The sequence below is a fragment of the Natrix helvetica genome (genome assembly GCF_964273705.1).
Source record: "Natrix helvetica genome assembly, chromosome: 3".
In the NCBI taxonomy this organism is placed as follows: Eukaryota; Metazoa; Chordata; class Lepidosauria; order Squamata; family Natricidae; genus Natrix; species Natrix helvetica.
This window is the reverse complement of record NC_138549.1, coordinates 125,704,165-125,723,080: the sequence shown is the minus strand read 5'-3', so window position 1 is coordinate 125,723,080 and position 18,916 is coordinate 125,704,165. Positions and strand designations below refer to the sequence as shown.

At 37.3% G+C, this 18,916-nt stretch overlaps 3 protein-coding genes across 9 annotated transcripts in view; 1 reads left to right on the top strand and 2 right to left on the bottom strand.

The window, feature by feature from the left end:
* LOC309389048 (uncharacterized protein) overlaps positions 1–986 on the bottom strand; it is a 15,141-nt gene extending 14,155 nt beyond the window's left edge. The window contains exon 1 of the mRNA XM_081946962.1: positions 826–986. Within this exon, the coding sequence (XP_081803088.1) occupies positions 826–902 (77 nt within the window). The 5' untranslated portion in view covers positions 903–986. The remainder of the gene's footprint in view (positions 1–825) is intronic.
* Positions 1–18,916, bottom strand: part of PPARD (peroxisome proliferator activated receptor delta) — a 146,595-nt gene that overhangs the window by 90,287 nt on the left and 37,392 nt on the right. For 6 of the 7 annotated variants that reach the window (XM_081946952.1, XM_081946947.1, XM_081946945.1 and 3 more), the window contains 5 exons: positions 18,765–18,916; positions 15,503–15,641; positions 13,582–13,784; positions 12,313–12,763; positions 6,164–10,623 (listed from right to left, as the gene is read on the bottom strand). The exons of the other annotated variant lie outside the window; for it this stretch is intronic. In XM_081946952.1, the coding sequence (XP_081803078.1) occupies positions 10,376–10,623; positions 12,313–12,763; positions 13,582–13,784; positions 15,503–15,641; positions 18,765–18,916 (1,193 nt within the window). In that variant the 3' untranslated portion in view covers positions 6,164–10,375. Of the gene's footprint in view, positions 1–6,163; positions 10,624–12,312; positions 12,764–13,581; positions 13,785–15,502; positions 15,642–18,764 lie in introns of those variants that run through there. 7 annotated transcript variants of the gene reach the window in all.
* Positions 951–18,910, top strand: LOC309389049 (uncharacterized protein). The gene is made up of 5 exons (XM_081946963.1): positions 951–1,145; positions 3,687–3,770; positions 13,096–13,157; positions 15,481–15,647; positions 18,772–18,910. Exons 1-4 carry the CDS (start codon positions 1,043–1,045, stop codon positions 15,535–15,537), a joined length of 306 nt encoding a protein of 101 aa, XP_081803089.1. The 5' UTR covers positions 951–1,042; the 3' UTR covers positions 15,538–15,647; positions 18,772–18,910.

Below are 18,916 nucleotides of genomic sequence, written 5' to 3'. Positions count from 1 at the left end.
GCAATTCCAACTCTTTGTTCCTGCTGTTCCGTGGGGGTAGGGTGAGTAAATACAGGCAAGCCTAGTTGGTATTTCTCAAACTCTCAAGGCTACTATCACTAACAAGTTACTAACACAGCAGCCACTTACATATGCACCCATAAAAATGGACGATTCCCGCCTAACTTTACTTAAACCCAAGTGTGGCTTTAGCTACCATATACGCTTTCCATTTCAAGCACAAGGTATACAGGAAGTGGCCCTCCATTTTCGCGTGGGTGCTTCCTAGAATCAAAAGGCGTGCCCTTATTCCTCGGGACCTAATTTTGTAAAGAATAAGGCCGTGCCCTTGAAAAATAGCTTCTTGTCGGATCGTTTTAAAGCAGCCAGACATTCTCACGCCTCCTCTGCCAACCGAGTCGGCAGGCCGCAGAAGCAACCCCTTCGAAATGCAGGCTGCGCGCGCGCGCCCCCCCCCCCCCCGCCACCCCGAGCGCGACGCTCGGCGGGAAATGATGCAAGCAGAAACAAAAGCAAGAAAGTTTGCTTACAGCTGCGAAGGAATCGCTCAGCGGCCGGGCCCGATACAATACAGCAAGAATGTTGCGGAGTCATTTTCGGTACACACTCCAGGCCAGTTACTTAATAGCGCTTAAGCCTCAATCTCTCTGGCGTCCGCAAAGGTTGCCCGCTAAACCGGACTACAGCAAGTAGAAAAGTGCAAAGCACTTGCTTTGCTAGAGCGCGCATTGCACGAGACAGCATCCCCCCCCCTCCCCGCTTTGCAGGCGATCTAGCCAAGAAGGGAAAGACGGCGCTCAAGATCGCTCTCCAAAAACGCCTTACCTGCATGGGATCCTACTGGATCCAGGCCTCTTGCTGGCCGGGCGAGCGCCTCCTCCTAACGCCTTCCAAGACTCCATCGCGTTTCCAGCCACACGAAGAAACTCCCAAATCTACTTGGCCTTTCCCCCTTCCCAGAGGCACTTTATGACAGAGGAGGGGTTTAGCAAGAAGAGCCCATTGGAGAAGGGAGGATGGACACACCCCGCTTTTTTTTAAAATGGTCGAATGGAGTGGCTCGTCCCTTTTTTTTTTAAAGGTTACTTTCGCGGCATCTCAGCGAGCAAGCGATACTCAAGTAGGGGAGATATGTCGTTCAGCAGGTACTCAGATGTGTTTTTGCATAGGAGGCACATGGGGAGGGGTTGATTGTGTTTATGAGTGGGTCTCGTCCATCCTGAACTGTTGTTCTCAAGTCCTACTTACTGACATGAAGTTTAGTAGAGGAGAAATTTTCTCTAGTAGGCTTTTACCAAGCAAAATCCAAATTACAATAAAACAGGACGCAAACAGGTTTGTTTTCAAACAAAAATATTGTGTCACAATTTTATGTACAGATTAGGCAAAACAAAATACAGTAGTCATGGATTTCTTTCAAAAAATAGTTACTTTTAAGGCAATACTAGTATAGTATAACCAGGATTATAGCAGGGATTAGTAGAGCATATAGATTTCTGGCCAAGCAAGAAAATCAGGGCATAGTTGTTTATCCAAAGATAGTTGATTAAGCTGCTTGGCCAGTCTCATCATTGAGGTGGGGAGAGAATGGAAGCAAAATATAAGGGTGAACCTCTCTAAAAGTTGAAATTGCCAAATATTTTGCAGTTCACCACTTCAAAAACTTTGGAGCATCTCCTTCCTAATCCCAGTACATTATGTAGGTGTTCATCATTACTCACATTAGTCCTATAAATTTCAATTCAATACACAGACGCAATTTTAGCCTGGATTTCATGAACTGCATTGGTCCCCAATATGCTTCCAAATTCAATCAAGGTGCTAATTGTTGCCTTTTAAGCCCTACATGTTTTAAGTTATTTGTGGGACCATCTGTCTATGATTGTACAGTATCTACGTGCTATATTGGATCCAATAGATCAGGCTTGCTCCAGATCCTGTCCATCAGGGAGTGTCATGTGGCAGAATCCTAGAAGAGAGGCTTTTTGATTGTGTCATCTGCCCTACTTACCACAATCCTGCTGGCTTTTTTAAAGGCCTTGAAAATCTGGTTTTTCTCATCAATCCCCCAGATGTGTGATTAAGTCATATCATGGTTATGTTGTTTGGTTTTTCTGAGCTACTATATATGCTATAGTTTTGTTACATGGTTTTTAAATATTTTAAACAGTATTAGTTGCCCAGAATCATGAATTTGAGATGGACAGCCATTCAAAATGAATGAATGGAGATATGGTGATAACAGCGCACACTGCAGAACAATTGTATTACTTTATGGTGACAAAAACCCATTAAGGTTTTGGTAGAATCTTTCCTAATTGTAATAGAAGTCACAAGCTTTTATGAACACCAATTCCTTGGAATGGCTAGATGGATGATTTAAACAGGAGCGAAGTGCAAAGGGAGAGGGGAGGGGAAGACAAGTTAGTTATGTAGATGTGGGTTACAATTGAGATGAATTACAAGTACTTTCTCAATAAAAAAAATGTAATGTGCTAAAGCATCATTGTGCTTGTTGAAATCTTTTGAGACTGAATGAAATGTTTTGATGTATTTAAGTTCAGCAACCTCCCACTGGTATTAAAGTCTTATTTACCCCCCAAAAATGTTACTTTAAGGCCTGGAAAGAGTCATGGGAGGTGCAAATGCTATATTGCTTTGTCTTTGTTCTGAGACCTCATGACAAATTTGTGTTAATCTTTTGCATAAAGTTTGCACCATTTGTTTTACATAAAAAAGAGGGGCATTGCTGGCATATATCAATTAGAGGGAGACAATGAAAAAGCCTCTTTAATCTTGTGCATGTACTTATTTCCTATTATGATGATAGATTAAATCAGTGTTTCTCAAACTTGGCGACTTTAAGTCCTGTGGACTTCAACTCCCAGAATTCCCCAGCCAGCTATGCTACATGAAGTTGGTAGAAAGAAAAAAACGGGGCTGAGCAAGTCTATGAAGGTTGACAAAAGAAGATAAATGAAGAATCAAGAAAATCCAATATACTGTTTTAAACTTATAAGAAGACTGAATATAAAATAAGTATTCACTGTCTGAAATGTTTCATTTGATACTCAAAATATTATAGCATAAACCTTAACATACCTATTTTAATCAATGATGAAACTTGTATTTTTACAACTGAAATGTATCTTGGAATAAAAGTGAAAATTATGATCTTTCATGTTGACTCAGTTGATAGTAAAATTGAGTAGGAATGAACGTAAGTATAAAGGTGGAATAAATGAGTCTTTAAAATGTTCCAAAATATCTTTTTTGTTTTATTAAAATATACAAGAGCTTTTAGGTAATGACTCTGAGCCCTATAAGTCAAGAGATGTAATGCAACACTATCATCCTTTCCTGGGGTGGGGATGGGAAAGAGAAAAATGTAGAATAAAATGTGGAAACAGAAGAATTACCAAGATAAAATAATCTGGTTTGTATTTTCTATGGATTTCTATAGGATGAATGCAACATAAAGACCTTATCTGTTTAAGGATCTTAAACAATTTATTCACAGTCTCCCTTTCTCTGAATGGTAGCTTTTGTTTTGAAATTACTTTTGGAAGACACTAGAAGTCTTTGCAAAGCTTCTAAATGAACCACAAACTACTTAAAGTTTCTACCCAAATTCCAATGTAGATAGAAATACTATTTTTTCTGACATCATTTCAATCCATCTCTAGATGCTACTATAATTGCTGAGTCTTTTGGAGTAAAAGGAGCAAGTGACCTCACGGACCTTCTTAGAAGCAAGTGGGTCTTGAAAGGTTGGACACATTTTTCATGTCTTTTAAGTTGATTCCAAATAAGCGTGACATTTTTTATTCCCATTTATGTAGTTCTGCAGTAATAGCATTTTGTACTTTAAGTGTTTCAAATCTATCAATGTTTCAAGTTATCTTGATTGGCATAAATAAGACCGTTTCTCTGATTTTCTCTGATTCGATTGGCAAAAAGTAAATGTTTTTGAGAGGCAACTTGAATGAATACTTGAAACTAGATTAGATCATTCCCTGTAGGTATATCCTACAATTGTGCTGTTTTAGGATGCATCTGCTTGCACATTTATAAGTAATCAAACATTACACGGATACAGTGCTCTCTTGCCAGAAATAAATGAACTTGGGATGTTAGACTGCTAAAAGTACGGCATGGAAAAGCAGAGCAATCATATATTTAAAATAGTCAAATTGCTAGGTTTAAAAATATATGAGACCTCAGCTGTAGTTATCTTTGTGATATAAATTTATTGGAACACATGTTGTAAAGCCAATAACATGAATTAGAAACCTCCAGTTCAAAACTTGTATATCATAACACTTAGCATTCTTAAGGCACTTTTGTGTACTCAAAATGCTTCATACATTTTTCTTCCTACAAACATGTCTGAAAGGTAAGGCCTTGGTAAGGCCACACTTGAAATACTGCATCCAATTTTGGTCGCCACAATGTAAAAAAGATGTTGAGACTCTAGAAAGAATGCAGAGAAGAGCAACAGAGATGATTAAGGGACTCAGTGATAAAACATATAAAGAACAGTTGTTGGGATATGTCTCGTCTTATGAAAAGGACTAGGGGTGACATGATAGCAATGTTCCAATATCTCAGGGGTTGCCACAAAGAAGAGGGAGTCAAACTATGGTGTTCTCCAAAGCACCTGAGGGTAGAACAAGAAGCAATGGGTGGAAACTATTCAAGGAGAAAAGCAACCTAGAACTAAGGAGAAATTTCCTGACAGAACAATTAATCAGTGGAACAAATTGCCTCCAGAAATTGTGAATGCCCCAACACTGGAAGTCTTTAAGAAGAGATTAGAAAACCATTTGAATGAAGTGGTGTAGGGTTTCCTGCCTAAGCAGGGTAAGCATATTAATTTTGGGATATAGAAGCATGCATACATAACTGGGAGAATGTGACTTAATATCCATACATAGTTCATAGCATTTTTGTCAGATTCAAATCTAACTAGTCACTAACTGCATCCTTCCAACTTATATCTGCTACGAATAATACTGATCTTATTCAGCTGTTGTTAAAGTTGCTGAAACAAATCTTTGAAATGCTTCCAATATCAGGATCTTTAAAAATACAAGGACACTGTCTAAGTAAGAACTTATAGAAATGCCATTTTAACAACTAGTCAATAATGTTTGTTCATTTCTGCAATTACTATTTATATATTCAATGGTTCATAATTAGAATAATATTTAAGAGGAGAACACATCCTGGATAATTAGGACACTTTTACATGCTACTGTTTCCATTCCCAAATTACTTCAAAGCATTTGCAAACTAGTCATACAGATACCCTTCACTTCTGACAACTCTGATGAGAACAAGAAACAGCACCAACCAGTCAGTTTTTTCTCTTGCCAACCAACAGAAGCATGCAAAAGTTGTTCATCAGATTGAGCTATCCCACTGAAAATCAGTCATCTTATTCCTTAACCTGCACAAAAAGAAGTGTATCTTTTCTCAGAAGTATAACCTTCTTTGCTCAATGAAATATCGTTTTTGCAAGTACTTTTTTGGATTTTTGTGTCAGCATCCTATCAGCTCTTATGTCTGAGCTCAAATTGTAGTTAGATAAGCCTAATACTATGTGCACTGAACTGAGTCCACACAAACAAAGTAATTAAATGTTGTGGTTTGGATTAACAGCATGTCACACTGACAGTCTCTTGTGGATTACTGAAGGCTGCTTTATACATGCAAATTGATCTGTGTATAAACACAAGATTCTGAAACTAATGGCATTTCATGATATTTGCATATAGGAAAACATTAAGGTATGTGATCTATTTTATACCTGAAAGTCTACATTAATGCTAGAGACAAAATTAATCATTTTTATATTTGTACTTCCAAAAGTATATCTTAAATTTGCTTTTGTTTCAGTATACACTTCTATTTCAATTTAAATACAGTATTTTTTTAAAGATTCACATTCAAATGAAGACACCCGCCCCCCCAAGGACCAGAAACGTATTTTGTCCTATAAAGATTTTAAGTTTAAAAATTACCATTACTCAAAATTGCATAATACATTGTGACTGAGAGCTACTGTTCAGCATTTCTGTGAAATTTGTAACAGAAAAATTCATCTATGTCCTCAGGGAAGCTAAGGTAAGAAGTAGGTAAAAGAAAAGCTACATTGTAATTGTTTCTTAAATATTTATTTCTTTTTTTATATATATTGTCAGTTCCTATTTGTTTTAAAACATCTGAAATTTGAACTTCTAGCAAAAATATACATTTCAGTTTGAGGATTGCTACATTGTTCTGCCATCACACACTCAGCAAAAGAAAAAAAAGTGCAGACTTTTCTAGGGCTGCAAATATTTGTCCTGCATCTCCTGATGAACAGCAAGATGCAGGGAAAAGAGGCCTTCAGTAAGAGTGGCTGAAATCAAGGTCTAAGGCAGATGCTGAAATATAAAAATCACAAGCCATTTTTTTAGTGATTTGCCCACCTGTGGCTCCAAAAGCATGAATTCTCATAATAAAACACATTTCACATCACTCCTGCAAAGTAGAGGTAGAACTTCGCACTTATTTCATTCTGGAAATAGAGATACAATAAAAGCACATGCTGTACATCTGTGCTGAGTTGGAAGAAGGGACCTTGCTTCCCCTTAAGTTAGCAAGGAAAACAACATTCTGGCTAGTTATACATGGTAGCTATCATGTCAGATTTATTAATGTAACTATCCGATGCATGAAGATCACAAAATATTATTTTAACTATTATGGGTTCAACCATAGAAAAACATAGCACTATAGTATTGGCAGTCTGAAATTGGAACACATGGAAAAAACATTTGAAGCAGAAAAGTTAACTGAGGAATATTATGACTGCAAAACAACCTCGAAATAATCTCCAAATAATTTATTTCTGCATAGATGTGTACACAGTCCCTTAAATATTTTAAAGCATTACCACCAGCAAAACGTGTTTTACCTGTCTCCTACAGGTCTAGTTGTCTGGATTGTTAGGGTAGCTTGCAAAGAAAGGATCAATATTTTTTTTAAAAAAATGTATTTCTAACAAGATACTTTTTGCAACCACAGACATAAAGAAGTGGAGAAAATTATCGATCCATTTTTCACTAGCTTCATCAATCTAATCCGAAATCCTAGTTAGATGCATCTTTTAGGCAAGTTGTTAAACATAAGTCTTTTATCAAAAACTTGTGCTTTGGCTGCAAGAGTTATCTACAGCTTACAAAATTCATTCTAGTTTTTGTTTAAAAGTTGGTAGTAAATTACTTAGATTATAATAAAATTTAAGCAACATGGCTGCCCAGTTCAAATTTCCATTTAATTATTTTTGTTTGAAGAGCATCTTTTTTAAAAAAATAAGCATTTGTTTCTTTAAAAATAATACCCAAGATCTGGATCTACTGAATGATATATTATGAGTCATAATGGAATAATAACTGGGTAGGATAGCTAAATAAACTAATGAGGCAAAATAGAAAGTTGCCTTATCTCAGTACTGTTTACAGTGATTACTGAAGTCCCACCTTTAAACAGAAGCTGGCATTCCTTCACTTAAAGTACATGCTTGTTGGCAAATTACCATAGTCCTCATCCCTAAATGGTAACCTTATGCTTTGTTAGACTAAAAATGGTATTTTGCTAAAGCAAGAGTACATGTTGCCTAAGGTGTATCTTTCTATTTATGTCTCAGCAAAACAGGTCAATAGTGTAGTATTTTCCTTCTTGAACAGCTAAGAACATAAAAGAAAGCATAGAAAGCTAATTTGTACAAGATCAAACTGTTTTTTGACAAATGTACCTCTCCCCCCCACCCCCTCCATGACAGTGGCATGGGAAACTTTCTTATCACTTGCCTCATGTTTCTTTTAACTCAGAGGTGTCAAACTCGCAGCCCACAGGCCAGATGCATCAAATGCTGGCCACGCCCACCTCCAGTTTAGCGAAGGGGAAAAAAGCTGCAACATATCACATGACGACAATGTAAAGCTATGAGTTTGACACTCCTGTTTTAACTGGTGTTGTGAATTGGAGGCTTCCTCCATGTAATGCTCTTGCTAAACACTGCTTCATTTGTCCCTTTCCCCCAAAGAATGGCACTTTAAAAAAAAAGTTAAGTTTCAAAATATTGTTACTTATTCATGTCATGAATTAAGACTGAACGTTCCTTGTCAATTTCTATATCCAAATCCAGAAATGAAAAACTAAAGTATTATGTAGAACAAGCAGAAAATCTACATGATTTGAGTTAAGATGTCAGGATAACCAGCCAATTTAAGCAATTTTTGCAACATCTAAAACTCTGTTGCTGTATATATGTGTACTATTTTTGGTATTCATGGTTCTTTTTATAATAGTTTTTCTTCTCTGAAAGTTAAGGATCCACTTAATAATGTAGCAAGAAAAACATTAATACAATTATATGACAAAGCTCTTAATGCCACATTCAACCACCATGTTGATCTATTCTGCACTCAGTCAGGACACACTGGAAGTTATGAAAGAAAGAAGTCCAACAAACTCCACATTATATCAACATGGTGTAGGCATAATCACTCCACATTACTGGCACATCAATATGACAAAGTCACACCCAAGAATCTTCTATAGTAAAGAAGATCTATGCTGATAAATTATATTAACAAAAGTTGCCTGGCACACCTATGGAATAAAGTAGGAACAATGATGAAAGAAAAAGGAACCAAAATTGCATTCTAACCCAATTGAAATGCTCGGGAAATATTAAATTATCATGAATTTTTGACAAAACCCATTGAGAAAGATTTGTTAAATGTTTTCTAAATATAGAAAACTTATCATAAAACAATTAAGTTGTCCTTGACTTACAACCATTCCTTTAGTGACCATTTGAAGTTACAATGGCACTGAATAAATAACTTATGACCAGGCCTTGCAGTTAGGATGGTTATAGCATTCCCATGGTCACATGATCAAAATTTGGGTGCTTGACAACCGGCATGCATTTACAATAGTGGCATTGTTCCAAGGTCATGTGACAGCCATTTACAACCTTCCCAGCCAGCTTCCAACAAGCAAACTCAATGAGGGAAGCCAGATTCACTTAATGACTGCATAATTCACTTACTGACTGCAATGATTCACTTAAATGTGGCAAAAAGTCGTAAAATCAGGCATGACTCAGTTAACAACTGCCTTGCTTAGCAATAGAAATTCTGGTCCCTATTGTGGTTTTAAGGCAAGGATTACCTGTATTCCTAATTACTGGTTATGAAAGGGTATGATGTGTTTGTGCTTGTGGAAAAGACATAAGTGCAATTATTAGGAATCCTCCTCTTGGCAAGGACATCATAAGAGGTTGTACCACATATCATGAAATAAAATACTACTGACTCTATTTACCATCCATAAACCACCCCAATTTCACAGGAATCTGACTGCTGCCTTTTAAAATATTTCTTACACTGTATTCTCCCCTCCCCAAAAGTGAAGTGCTCAGGTGATCAGGATGATTCTTTTTTTCTCAAAGTTTAGACATTGAAGCTAATTTAGCTGAAATGAAGGATACAAATGTGTTTGGCAGCTATCATCCAAGAGAAAATGCCACTCCCACTCTTTTTCAGACCCAGCTCTTTACTGGGTGAGTACCTGAACAGAGAGGAAGAGGAAAGCCCACTTTTCCATGTAAATAAGCAAGCACTATTCTAATTCATGAAGAGCTTCAACAATCTGCAGTACAGAATGAGCAGAGGCCTGGAAAAACCCATGTGGAAGACAAGCCTTTCAGCCAGAACACATAATCTATTTTTGTGCACTAAGGTTAAAAACTAAATGCCTTTCCAGTAAAAGAATTTCTGCAAGGAGTGTTCATACTCTTCATGCAACACTTGGATATTTCTTTGGAAAATTTATATATTCGCATAATTTCCTTGTAATATCCTATAATTTACACTTAGGGCCAGCCAAAATTTTTGAAATATAAAAATAATATGTAACAGGAGTATGATGAAGTGCTATTTCTATACCTGCCAATTCAAGGTACTGCTTGCTGTAATAATTTGGGCACAATTCATGTTAATATAATATAACAATTCAAGTACATTTACAGGGGGGGTGGGGGGTGTTGTAAATTGCCTCAGCAGCTCTGGTATAGTGCTAAGAGCTGAACTGTAGCAACAAATTAATTTCATTTAGTGTATGTTAACGGAAGCCCTCTGGTCTATACCCAGTGGTAAATTTCCAATTTTCCACTGTAAGCCACCATAACAGCATAGACCAATCATCTAGTAAAAGTAATTCTAGTAAAGAAATGGAAGACGCAGGGATTTCTTCGCTAATATACAAGCGTTTGCTGGATTCCATGGCTTTCACCTATCTGATAAATATAAGCTCCTCAGTACATGTCCTTGTAGATTTCCTGTAAGAGAGGGTGCAGTGAAGTCTCTGTCTCTGTCTTTTTGATCTTCTGCACCAACTGTGCATGCTCAGTCACTAACTGTCTCAAGTCAGCCATTTTTTGCAGCAACTTAGGAAAGAGGTATTGAATGTCTGGGTGATTAGCTTGCAGATGGAACTCAAGTGCTTGGAGAATATTGTCCTGTATCGCCTCCACTTGTTTAACATTCATTAGGCCAGGGCGGTCTATTAAGAAAAGAAATACACCAAGTTATTTATAAAACATTTGACTTTGTGGCTTACTTTTTTCAGTATTTTTACTTCTTTTTTTCCCTCAGGAATATTTAAGAAATAAATGTCAGGTTACCTTGCCCCACAGTATCATGCTTAGGGAGTTTCTTTCATAGAGGAACATTAACTGATACTAAACATCCTCTAGACTTTTAATATATCAACAGCCTCGGGCAAAATCATAATGCTGCTGAATATAAAAGATGGCAGAGAAACTGGGAAAACTATCAAGATTTGAGAACAAAATCAATGTCAAGCAAAATAACAAAACACAAAAGCATGACTGTGTGTATTCCACCCATTATTTCTTCATGGAGGAATACCCTGTGTCCTTGAAAATAAGACCTCCCCGGATAATAAGCCCAATCAGGCTTTTGAGTGCATGCGCTGAAATAAGCCCTCTCCTGAAAATAAGCCCTTCCCGAAAATATTGCAACACAGCAGCAGCCATGAGGTGACCATGCTCTCCTTAAAAATAATAAGCCCTCCCCGAAAATAAGGCCAAGTGCTTATTTCAGGAGTCAAAAGAAAATAATAAGCCCTCCCCGAAAATAAGGCCAAGTGCTTATTTCAGGAGTCAAAAGAAAATAAGACCCTGTGTTATTTTCGGGGAAACACAGTAAATACTTTGAATTTTTTAAAAATCATCTTAGACTTGACTTCTTGTAGGAAAATTTTTATTTCAAAATTATTTTTATCCTTATTACAAACAAGTTCCCTGAGAGTAAAAATCATTTTCTTTTTCTATAAACAATAGCATCTAAAGCTATCGTTTCTTTTAAAGATCAGCAATATGACACCTTGGCTGACTGAAGATGATGGGAACAGTTTTCTCCCTCTAAAAGAACATTTTCCTCTACAGTTATAATTCTTATAATTAACAGACTTTTCCAAATTATGCCAATTCAACATAGATAAGGACACAAGTGAAATTATGGTTTTTTTCTAATTTTATTAATTTATAAAATAGTGTCTTAAGGATTCTTAGTTGGGTTATTAGTCTGGTTATAGCACAATTAAGTTTCTGCAATAGAATAACAGCCAAAATTTACAAGAATTAAATGGTTGGACTACAGTCACTATACTATATTAATTTCACATCAGTAGCAATACATGTAGCAGTACTTTTTAGAAGTGGGAAGTCCTAGATTCAACCTCAGCAATGAAACTTCAGTTGGCTAATTGGGCCATCTCAGCCAATTTTGCTAGGATGTTATTGTATGGAAAAATGTGAGGAGGAAATGTTATATATGATGTCTTGAAGTTCTGGAGGATGTGCAGGATCTAACAAATGAATTTAGTAGTAAATATATGCTGGTCTATGATCGTAATTACGTTTTGATTAGTATTGAATGAAATTGTTTGATAATAGTTTTGCTCATCCTATTATGCTGTTAAATTTAATATCACTGATATTAAATTGATTTTGTATCCACACATATATTACTCTCCTTTTATCATTAATATCAGGAAAGTTTTGAAAGGTATCTAATAGATTTCTGACATAATTATACACTGTGAAACTGCTACCCAATATTGTGACATAAACCGACAGGAGAATGACTTATCAAGTGCTCTGAATGTGATCTCTTGCTAAAAATGAATTACCTCTCCATCTTGCTCAATGTTTTTCTAATCTCTCACCTCCACACAAGATGATGGCAGCTACAAACAGAGACAAGTCACTGTCATCTAGCTCCAGGGCATTGAACTTCACAGCAAACTCAAATTTGGGCTCCATGATTTCGCTGAAAGGCTTGCGCAAGCTGCGCAAGAATTCACGTGTCACAAAAGCATTGCCATTGGCCACCAGGAGTCCATCCTTGTTCATGATAGAGGCAAGCATAGCAAAGATGGCCTCATGTACCCCATATTTCAAGAGAGTTACTTGATCGTTAAGGTAAAGGCTGATGAAGCTAGGAATGCTCTTGGCAAATTCAGTGAGTTCCCGCACAGTCTCGACTGATGTACACTGGCAGCGGTAAAAAACATGAACACCAATCTCCTTGTATGGTGGCATCCCATTAATCAGCTGTTTCCACACCAGACCCTTTTCGGCTTGCCACAGGGTATCCATGTCATGAATCACAAAAGGCTATGAAAAACAACATATACAGTTAAGATTTGATCATGAGAAACCTAATAGTAGCTAGAGACAGAGTTTGACAATGCTTATTATTTACACTACTGATCATTTAAGGCCTCCCCTTTTTGTGCTATCCAACAGAATACAATGTACAAACTGAGAATCAGATTCTTCGGGTAAATGTAGCTTAGTCAAACCAGGTTGAAAGAAATCATTATTTTTATTATATGTGAAAATATGGAATTATATAAAAATAATAACACTAAAGTTCAATTTATGACTATTAAAGCTTAAAAAAAATCTGACTTTCAGATATCTTGAAGATTATCTTCTTCATGTAGAATCAGTCTGTCCTGTGAAATCATCTCAGGTGGGGATACTTAGGATTTCCCATAGGCAGGAGGTAAGAAGAATGGGGCCCCAGAAGTACTTTCATGGGATGCTCTGCCTGTGGAAAAGCCTTCCAGAAGAGGTCTGATTAGCATGTAACTTGGAATTTTTCACAGTGCTGGGAAGTTTCTTTGTGGAGCTTTTGAAACCTAAATATGACTTCTATTAAGCTGGGTTATGTTTATTGGTCATTTCTATTGATTCAAGTTTTAATTGCAGTTTTAATATATAGCTTTTACTGGAATGTAAATTGCTGGCAGTTCATTTAATTACTGCTACCTATAAATATAGCACACCAATCTCACTTAAATCTTTTAAACACTACTCATAGTTTAAAAAAATAGCATTAAAAATTATAGGTATATACTAATTTATTTTGAGAAGAATGTCTTTCTTGCTTAGCATACTACATAGACCTCTTGAATCGAGGTACTCACAGGGGTGCCATTGGCTTTTCCAGTTAAGATGCCTCGTGCTTTCTTTTTGGTCATGTTGAAATTTTTCAGGTAGGCATTGTAGATGTGCTTGGAAAAGACTTTCAGATCAGCCACCTGCTGGTTCTGGCAGCTGATTTCAGTAGCTGTCAGTCCTGCCACTAACTTCCTTTTTTCAGCTTCTGGCATGCGGCCAAAACGAATGGCTAAAGAAACAAAACAAAGCAGGCGGCTTAAAAGCCTTGAGCTAAAAAGGTTATTTTTTATTAACATGCTATCATATCTTTTAAAACTGCTTTTTGCTCGTAACATAACATAGAAAAAGACAAATATAAATATATCAGTTTATATTCACTCTTTTCTTCAAAGAGTTTTGGGAAAATATACAGAGTTCCTCATTTTATCACCATAACAGCTGTGAGAAGTTTGTTAGGCTGAGAGACAGACTTTAACTCAAGGTCATAAATGAACATTATGGGTTGGGTGAGATTGAACGGAGGTCACCTGGTTCTAATCTACTGTTCAAGTTACTATGCCCACACCTGCTGCTCCCAGACAAAGCTTCATTTTAATTAAATTCATTTCAATCCAAAAATATAGTAATATCTTCCTAAGGGCATTAAAAAAAAAAGGTAAACACATGCAGCGTGACACAGTTAATGATAATTACCTCCCCAAGTACAATGCTGAAGAGGAGTGCAAGGTAGCATATCCTATGTCAGCAGGCTTCTCCAGGCAAGCAAAGGCATGTCTTTTTGGTGGAAAGAAACTTTCCATTCTTCTGGATGGGTGCTTTTGTGTTGACTGAAAGGCTGAGTTAGTAGGCATTTTCAAATTTATGGCACAGCAGTACAAACATATTGCTACACACAGGCAAACCTGGGAGGAAAAGTACTACCTATTGCTCTAAAGCAAATGCAATCATTCTGCTTCCTGTCAGCCCATATACCAGTCGGGATCAGGAGATCAAATGTTAGTTCATGCGTCTTCAGTTCAGTATCAACAGTTTGGACATATTGTAGATTATTGTAGGATGTTAACCGTTTCATAATCAAAAGCAGAGCTTTTTACTGCAGTGCCATCTAATCTTGAATGTGGGCCAGCATTCACTGAATTCCCATACAGTTGTCCAATTGGACACTGACTATACAAATTTTGCAACAAGCCTGAATTAAAATCACTGTGTGCCTTCATATAAATACCCTAGGTTTTTTTTATTTAGTTTTTTCTTTATGCAGTATAGACATCAACACACGGAAACATACAAAACACTCTCAATATCCTTTAAGAAAAGAAACAAACACATGCAATTATTTAGAATAATTTTATATAGATTTCAGAGGGAAACCAGTTTTATTTTTGTTCTGGAAATGCAAATGGACATTTTGGGTTGCATAAACCATATTTTTATTTTATGCCCAAATGATATTTGAGCTTTTAGCATTCATTTTATTTGATATTGATTTACTGTATTACCCTGTTTCCCTGAAAATAAGACCTCCACGCATAATAAGCCCAATCGGGCTTTTGAGCGCATGTGCTAAAATAAGCCCTCCCCCAAAAATAAGCCTCCCCGAAAATGTTGCAACACAGCAGCAGCCATGAGGTGACCACACTCGCTGCCTCCTGTACCTCAAAAATAATAAGACCTCCCTGAAAATAAGGCCAAGCGCTTATTTCAGGGGTCAAAAGAAAATAAGACCCTGTCTTATTTTCAGGAAAACACAGTAGCTACTGTACTTTAAAATAGTATGCAGGGTACCCATAATTTAAATATATCTTTTTTCAAAGCAGAAATCTATCCAATGAGGCATTCCTCAAATTTCTACCCCTTATTAAATTTTATAGTAAATGTATAATTCCACTTATCTCACTATAACTCTATGCTTCACCCCTACCCAGAGCAAGAGGAAGGAGATCTCACCATTGTGTGACATGCCTAGTGAAAGGCATTTCTGAAAGCGGCAGTACTGGCACTTGTTTCGGTTCTTTTTCTGAATTTTACAATTCCGCTCACATTTCTCATACTCTAGCTTCATGCGGATTGTTCGACGAAAGAATCCCTGTTGGTAAGAGATTAGACAGATGTTGGAAATAAACTAGATGTTTCATCCTGATATTAATATCCTTTTATTAGCCAGGTTTACTATTACCTTAGATCTTAGGACAATAGTTTCAGCAATGAGTAGATGCCTTAAACATATTACAAAAAAAACCTTCTGAGATGAAAATATGCATGCGTGCAGAAAATAATGATTGGGAGGTGGGGGAGAGTACCTAAATAAATATGTTTAATATATAAAACAAAGAAGCAGGCATGCAGTTTCACATGTGACCACCAGATGGACTTTACTGTAATCAACAAATCCCAACTTCATAACATCCTTGCTGTCTCATCTTTTTTGGTATTACTTAAGATACTATGAGCATTTACCCTGGGACCATGAGGAAGTTAATAGGTGTCCTGCAGCATTTCAGCCAGTTCTAGCTTCTTCTGTTAAGAAAATATACTTCATTAAATTTCTACCAAAAATAAAATATAAATTTCATGCTTTCCTTACTCACTTCCCGACTTGACTATTGCAACATGTTTTACATGGGGCTGCCCTTGAAAAGCATCCAGAAGTTCAAATTGGTTCAAAATGCAGTTGCCTGCATGGTTTTATGCAGATCCAAGTGGGCATAAGCATCACCTCTCCTGTGGAAGTTGCATTGGCTGCAGATTTGCTTCCAGGTGCAGTTCAACCTGCTGATGTCACCTTTAAAGCCCTTCATGGCTTGGGACCAGGTTATCTGAAGGACTTTGTTTTTTCCCAGTTACATCCACTCAACCCACTAGAGAGGGAGGCAGGGAAATGTTGCGAGTCCCATCTCCTAAGGAGGTACATCAGTCAGGACCCAGAAGAAGGGCCTTATCCAAAGTAGCTCCCTCCCTTTGGAACATCATCCCCGCAAAGATTAAGCTGCCCCCCACTTTAACACTCTTCCCAAAGCACTGAAGTTCTGGTTCAGCCAACAGGCCTAAGGAGTCCAATCCATGGAACCCATCATGTGGCTCATTTCATTGCTTGTTATTGCCTGGGGGGGAGGGGGGGTATTGTTTTTATTCTTTTTATATTATTGATTTTTATTGTTTGTCAGTTGCTCTTTTGCTGAAAGAGTGGGAAGCCATACAAATCCTCTAAATAATTAAAATAAATAAATAATTTTAAAAAACCTAGAAAAAAAGAAATTAAGAAGGAAAAACAAATATGGAAGAGGAAAGTGCAAAGGAATAAGGAGAAAAGAAAAGAAACAGAAAGGTAACTTCCAACTTTCTTTGATTCAGTTACAAATATTAAATGCATTAACCGTTTGATCTAAAATTCAATATTATATTTCTATACTCATAAACCATTCTAGCTGTCAAACCCCAAAATCAGTATAGCATTTCTTTTGGTTTCTAAGAAAAAGTCCAAAAGTGGTTTCCACATAGAAACAAAGCTAGCCTAATCAAGGTAATTAATTTTGCCATCTCAGCTATTTCCATTAACTTCACCACCCATTCTTCCATTGTGAGAATCTGTGAGTCTTTCCATCTCTATGCATACAAAGGTCTTGCTTCAGTTATCACATTCACAGCTAGGCCTAATTTCTAAAAGTGATCCCTACATTCTGAGAGAGGAAAGATTCAATGAAAAATAAGAACAACAAAAAGGGGACTTCCACAGTTTCTAGTGCCATTTTTCCCTCCCCAGAGAATATTTGTTGCTCAGAGTTAAACTGTGGCCTCCTTGGTACTCTCTTATCTCAATTGTTTTCTTGCAGATGTTTCATTACCAAATTAGGCAACATCGTCAATGCTAATAATAAAAAAAGAACCAACTAGAAAAACACACACAAAACTATCAACATCTTCAAAGGAATAAAATTCACAAGAAGAAAACAACAATACACTCCTTTTCCTAGATGTCCTCAACAGCAGAGGCAGTGATGGCAAATTACAAACACAAGTCTGTTGAAAAACTACCCACACAACCCAGGTGTTCCACTAACAAAGTAACTACTCAATTACAAACATACTGAAGCAACCTTGAAAAAAGAAACTGTACAATGTCTTCCAACAAAACGGATATCCATGTAGCTTTATCAAAGAGTGCCTGATCATTCAACACACCATAGCTGAACCAACACAAGCTATGAAAAGCATAAAGCATAACACTGCCATATAGCAAAAACATATCAGAAACCGCCAAGACTATTATGACCACATGGCATCGTTGTAGCACACAAACCAACTAAAGCCCTCCAAAACATCCTAATTAAAACAAAAGACGCGGCACACCCAGGAGAGAAAAACAGGAATCATCTACAACCTACAGTGTAAGGACTGTAACAGCCACTATGTAGGACAAACAGGTAGAAGATTGGCAAGACGCATCTTTGAACACCAACCAGCAGACAGAACACATGATGAAAACTCATTTATTTCACAACACATGGGCAGGATCAACCATAGTTTCACCTGGTAAATTGTGAGCAATCCTAGATCAAAAATGTCCAAAAACGCCACAGAATTCCTGGAGGCCTGGTACTCACATAAATTGGCCATCAACAAGCACAGAGTTAAACATCTATATACCACTCAAAAGAGACAATCAAAAAGCCCAAAACCCTAACCTCCCCCCCACCCAACAATCAACACCGATATGAGCAGAGATTAACACCAAGATTAACACTAGACCAACAATTAAGAAGTAAACAATACCCCAATCAAGGAACTATCAACTCAAACAAACAAGCCAGCTAACTCTCCCACCGACACTGGCAGGACAAGCCACTAGTACAGTGGTTCTCAACCTTCCCAATGCCGCGACCCTTTAATACAGTTCCTCATGTTGTGATGACCCCCAACCATTAAATTGGTGTCTCGGTTCCTAAGACCATCGAAAATATGTGCTTTCCGATGGTCTTAGGCGACCCCTGTGAAAGGGTCGTTCGACCCCCAAAGGGGTCCTGACCCACAGGTTGAGAACCGCTGCACTAGTACATCAAAATAAAAGCAAACCTCACTCCCTTTTAGTACTGATGATATTGCCTAGTTTGGTAATGAAACATCTGCAAGAAAACCTCCAAACTTAGAGAACACCAAGGAACCCACAGTCTACCTCTCATAAAGTTATATCTAATCTCTGCGTTGTCCTTACCTTACAGCCTTCACATGCATGTACCCCATAATGAAACCCTGATGCCTTGTCACCACAGACTCTGCATTCCACATTTAGACTTCCTGAATTTGCCTCATCACAGCCCATCTGGAGTTGGTCCAACAGAGAAGGAGATGAACTCTGGGAAAGAT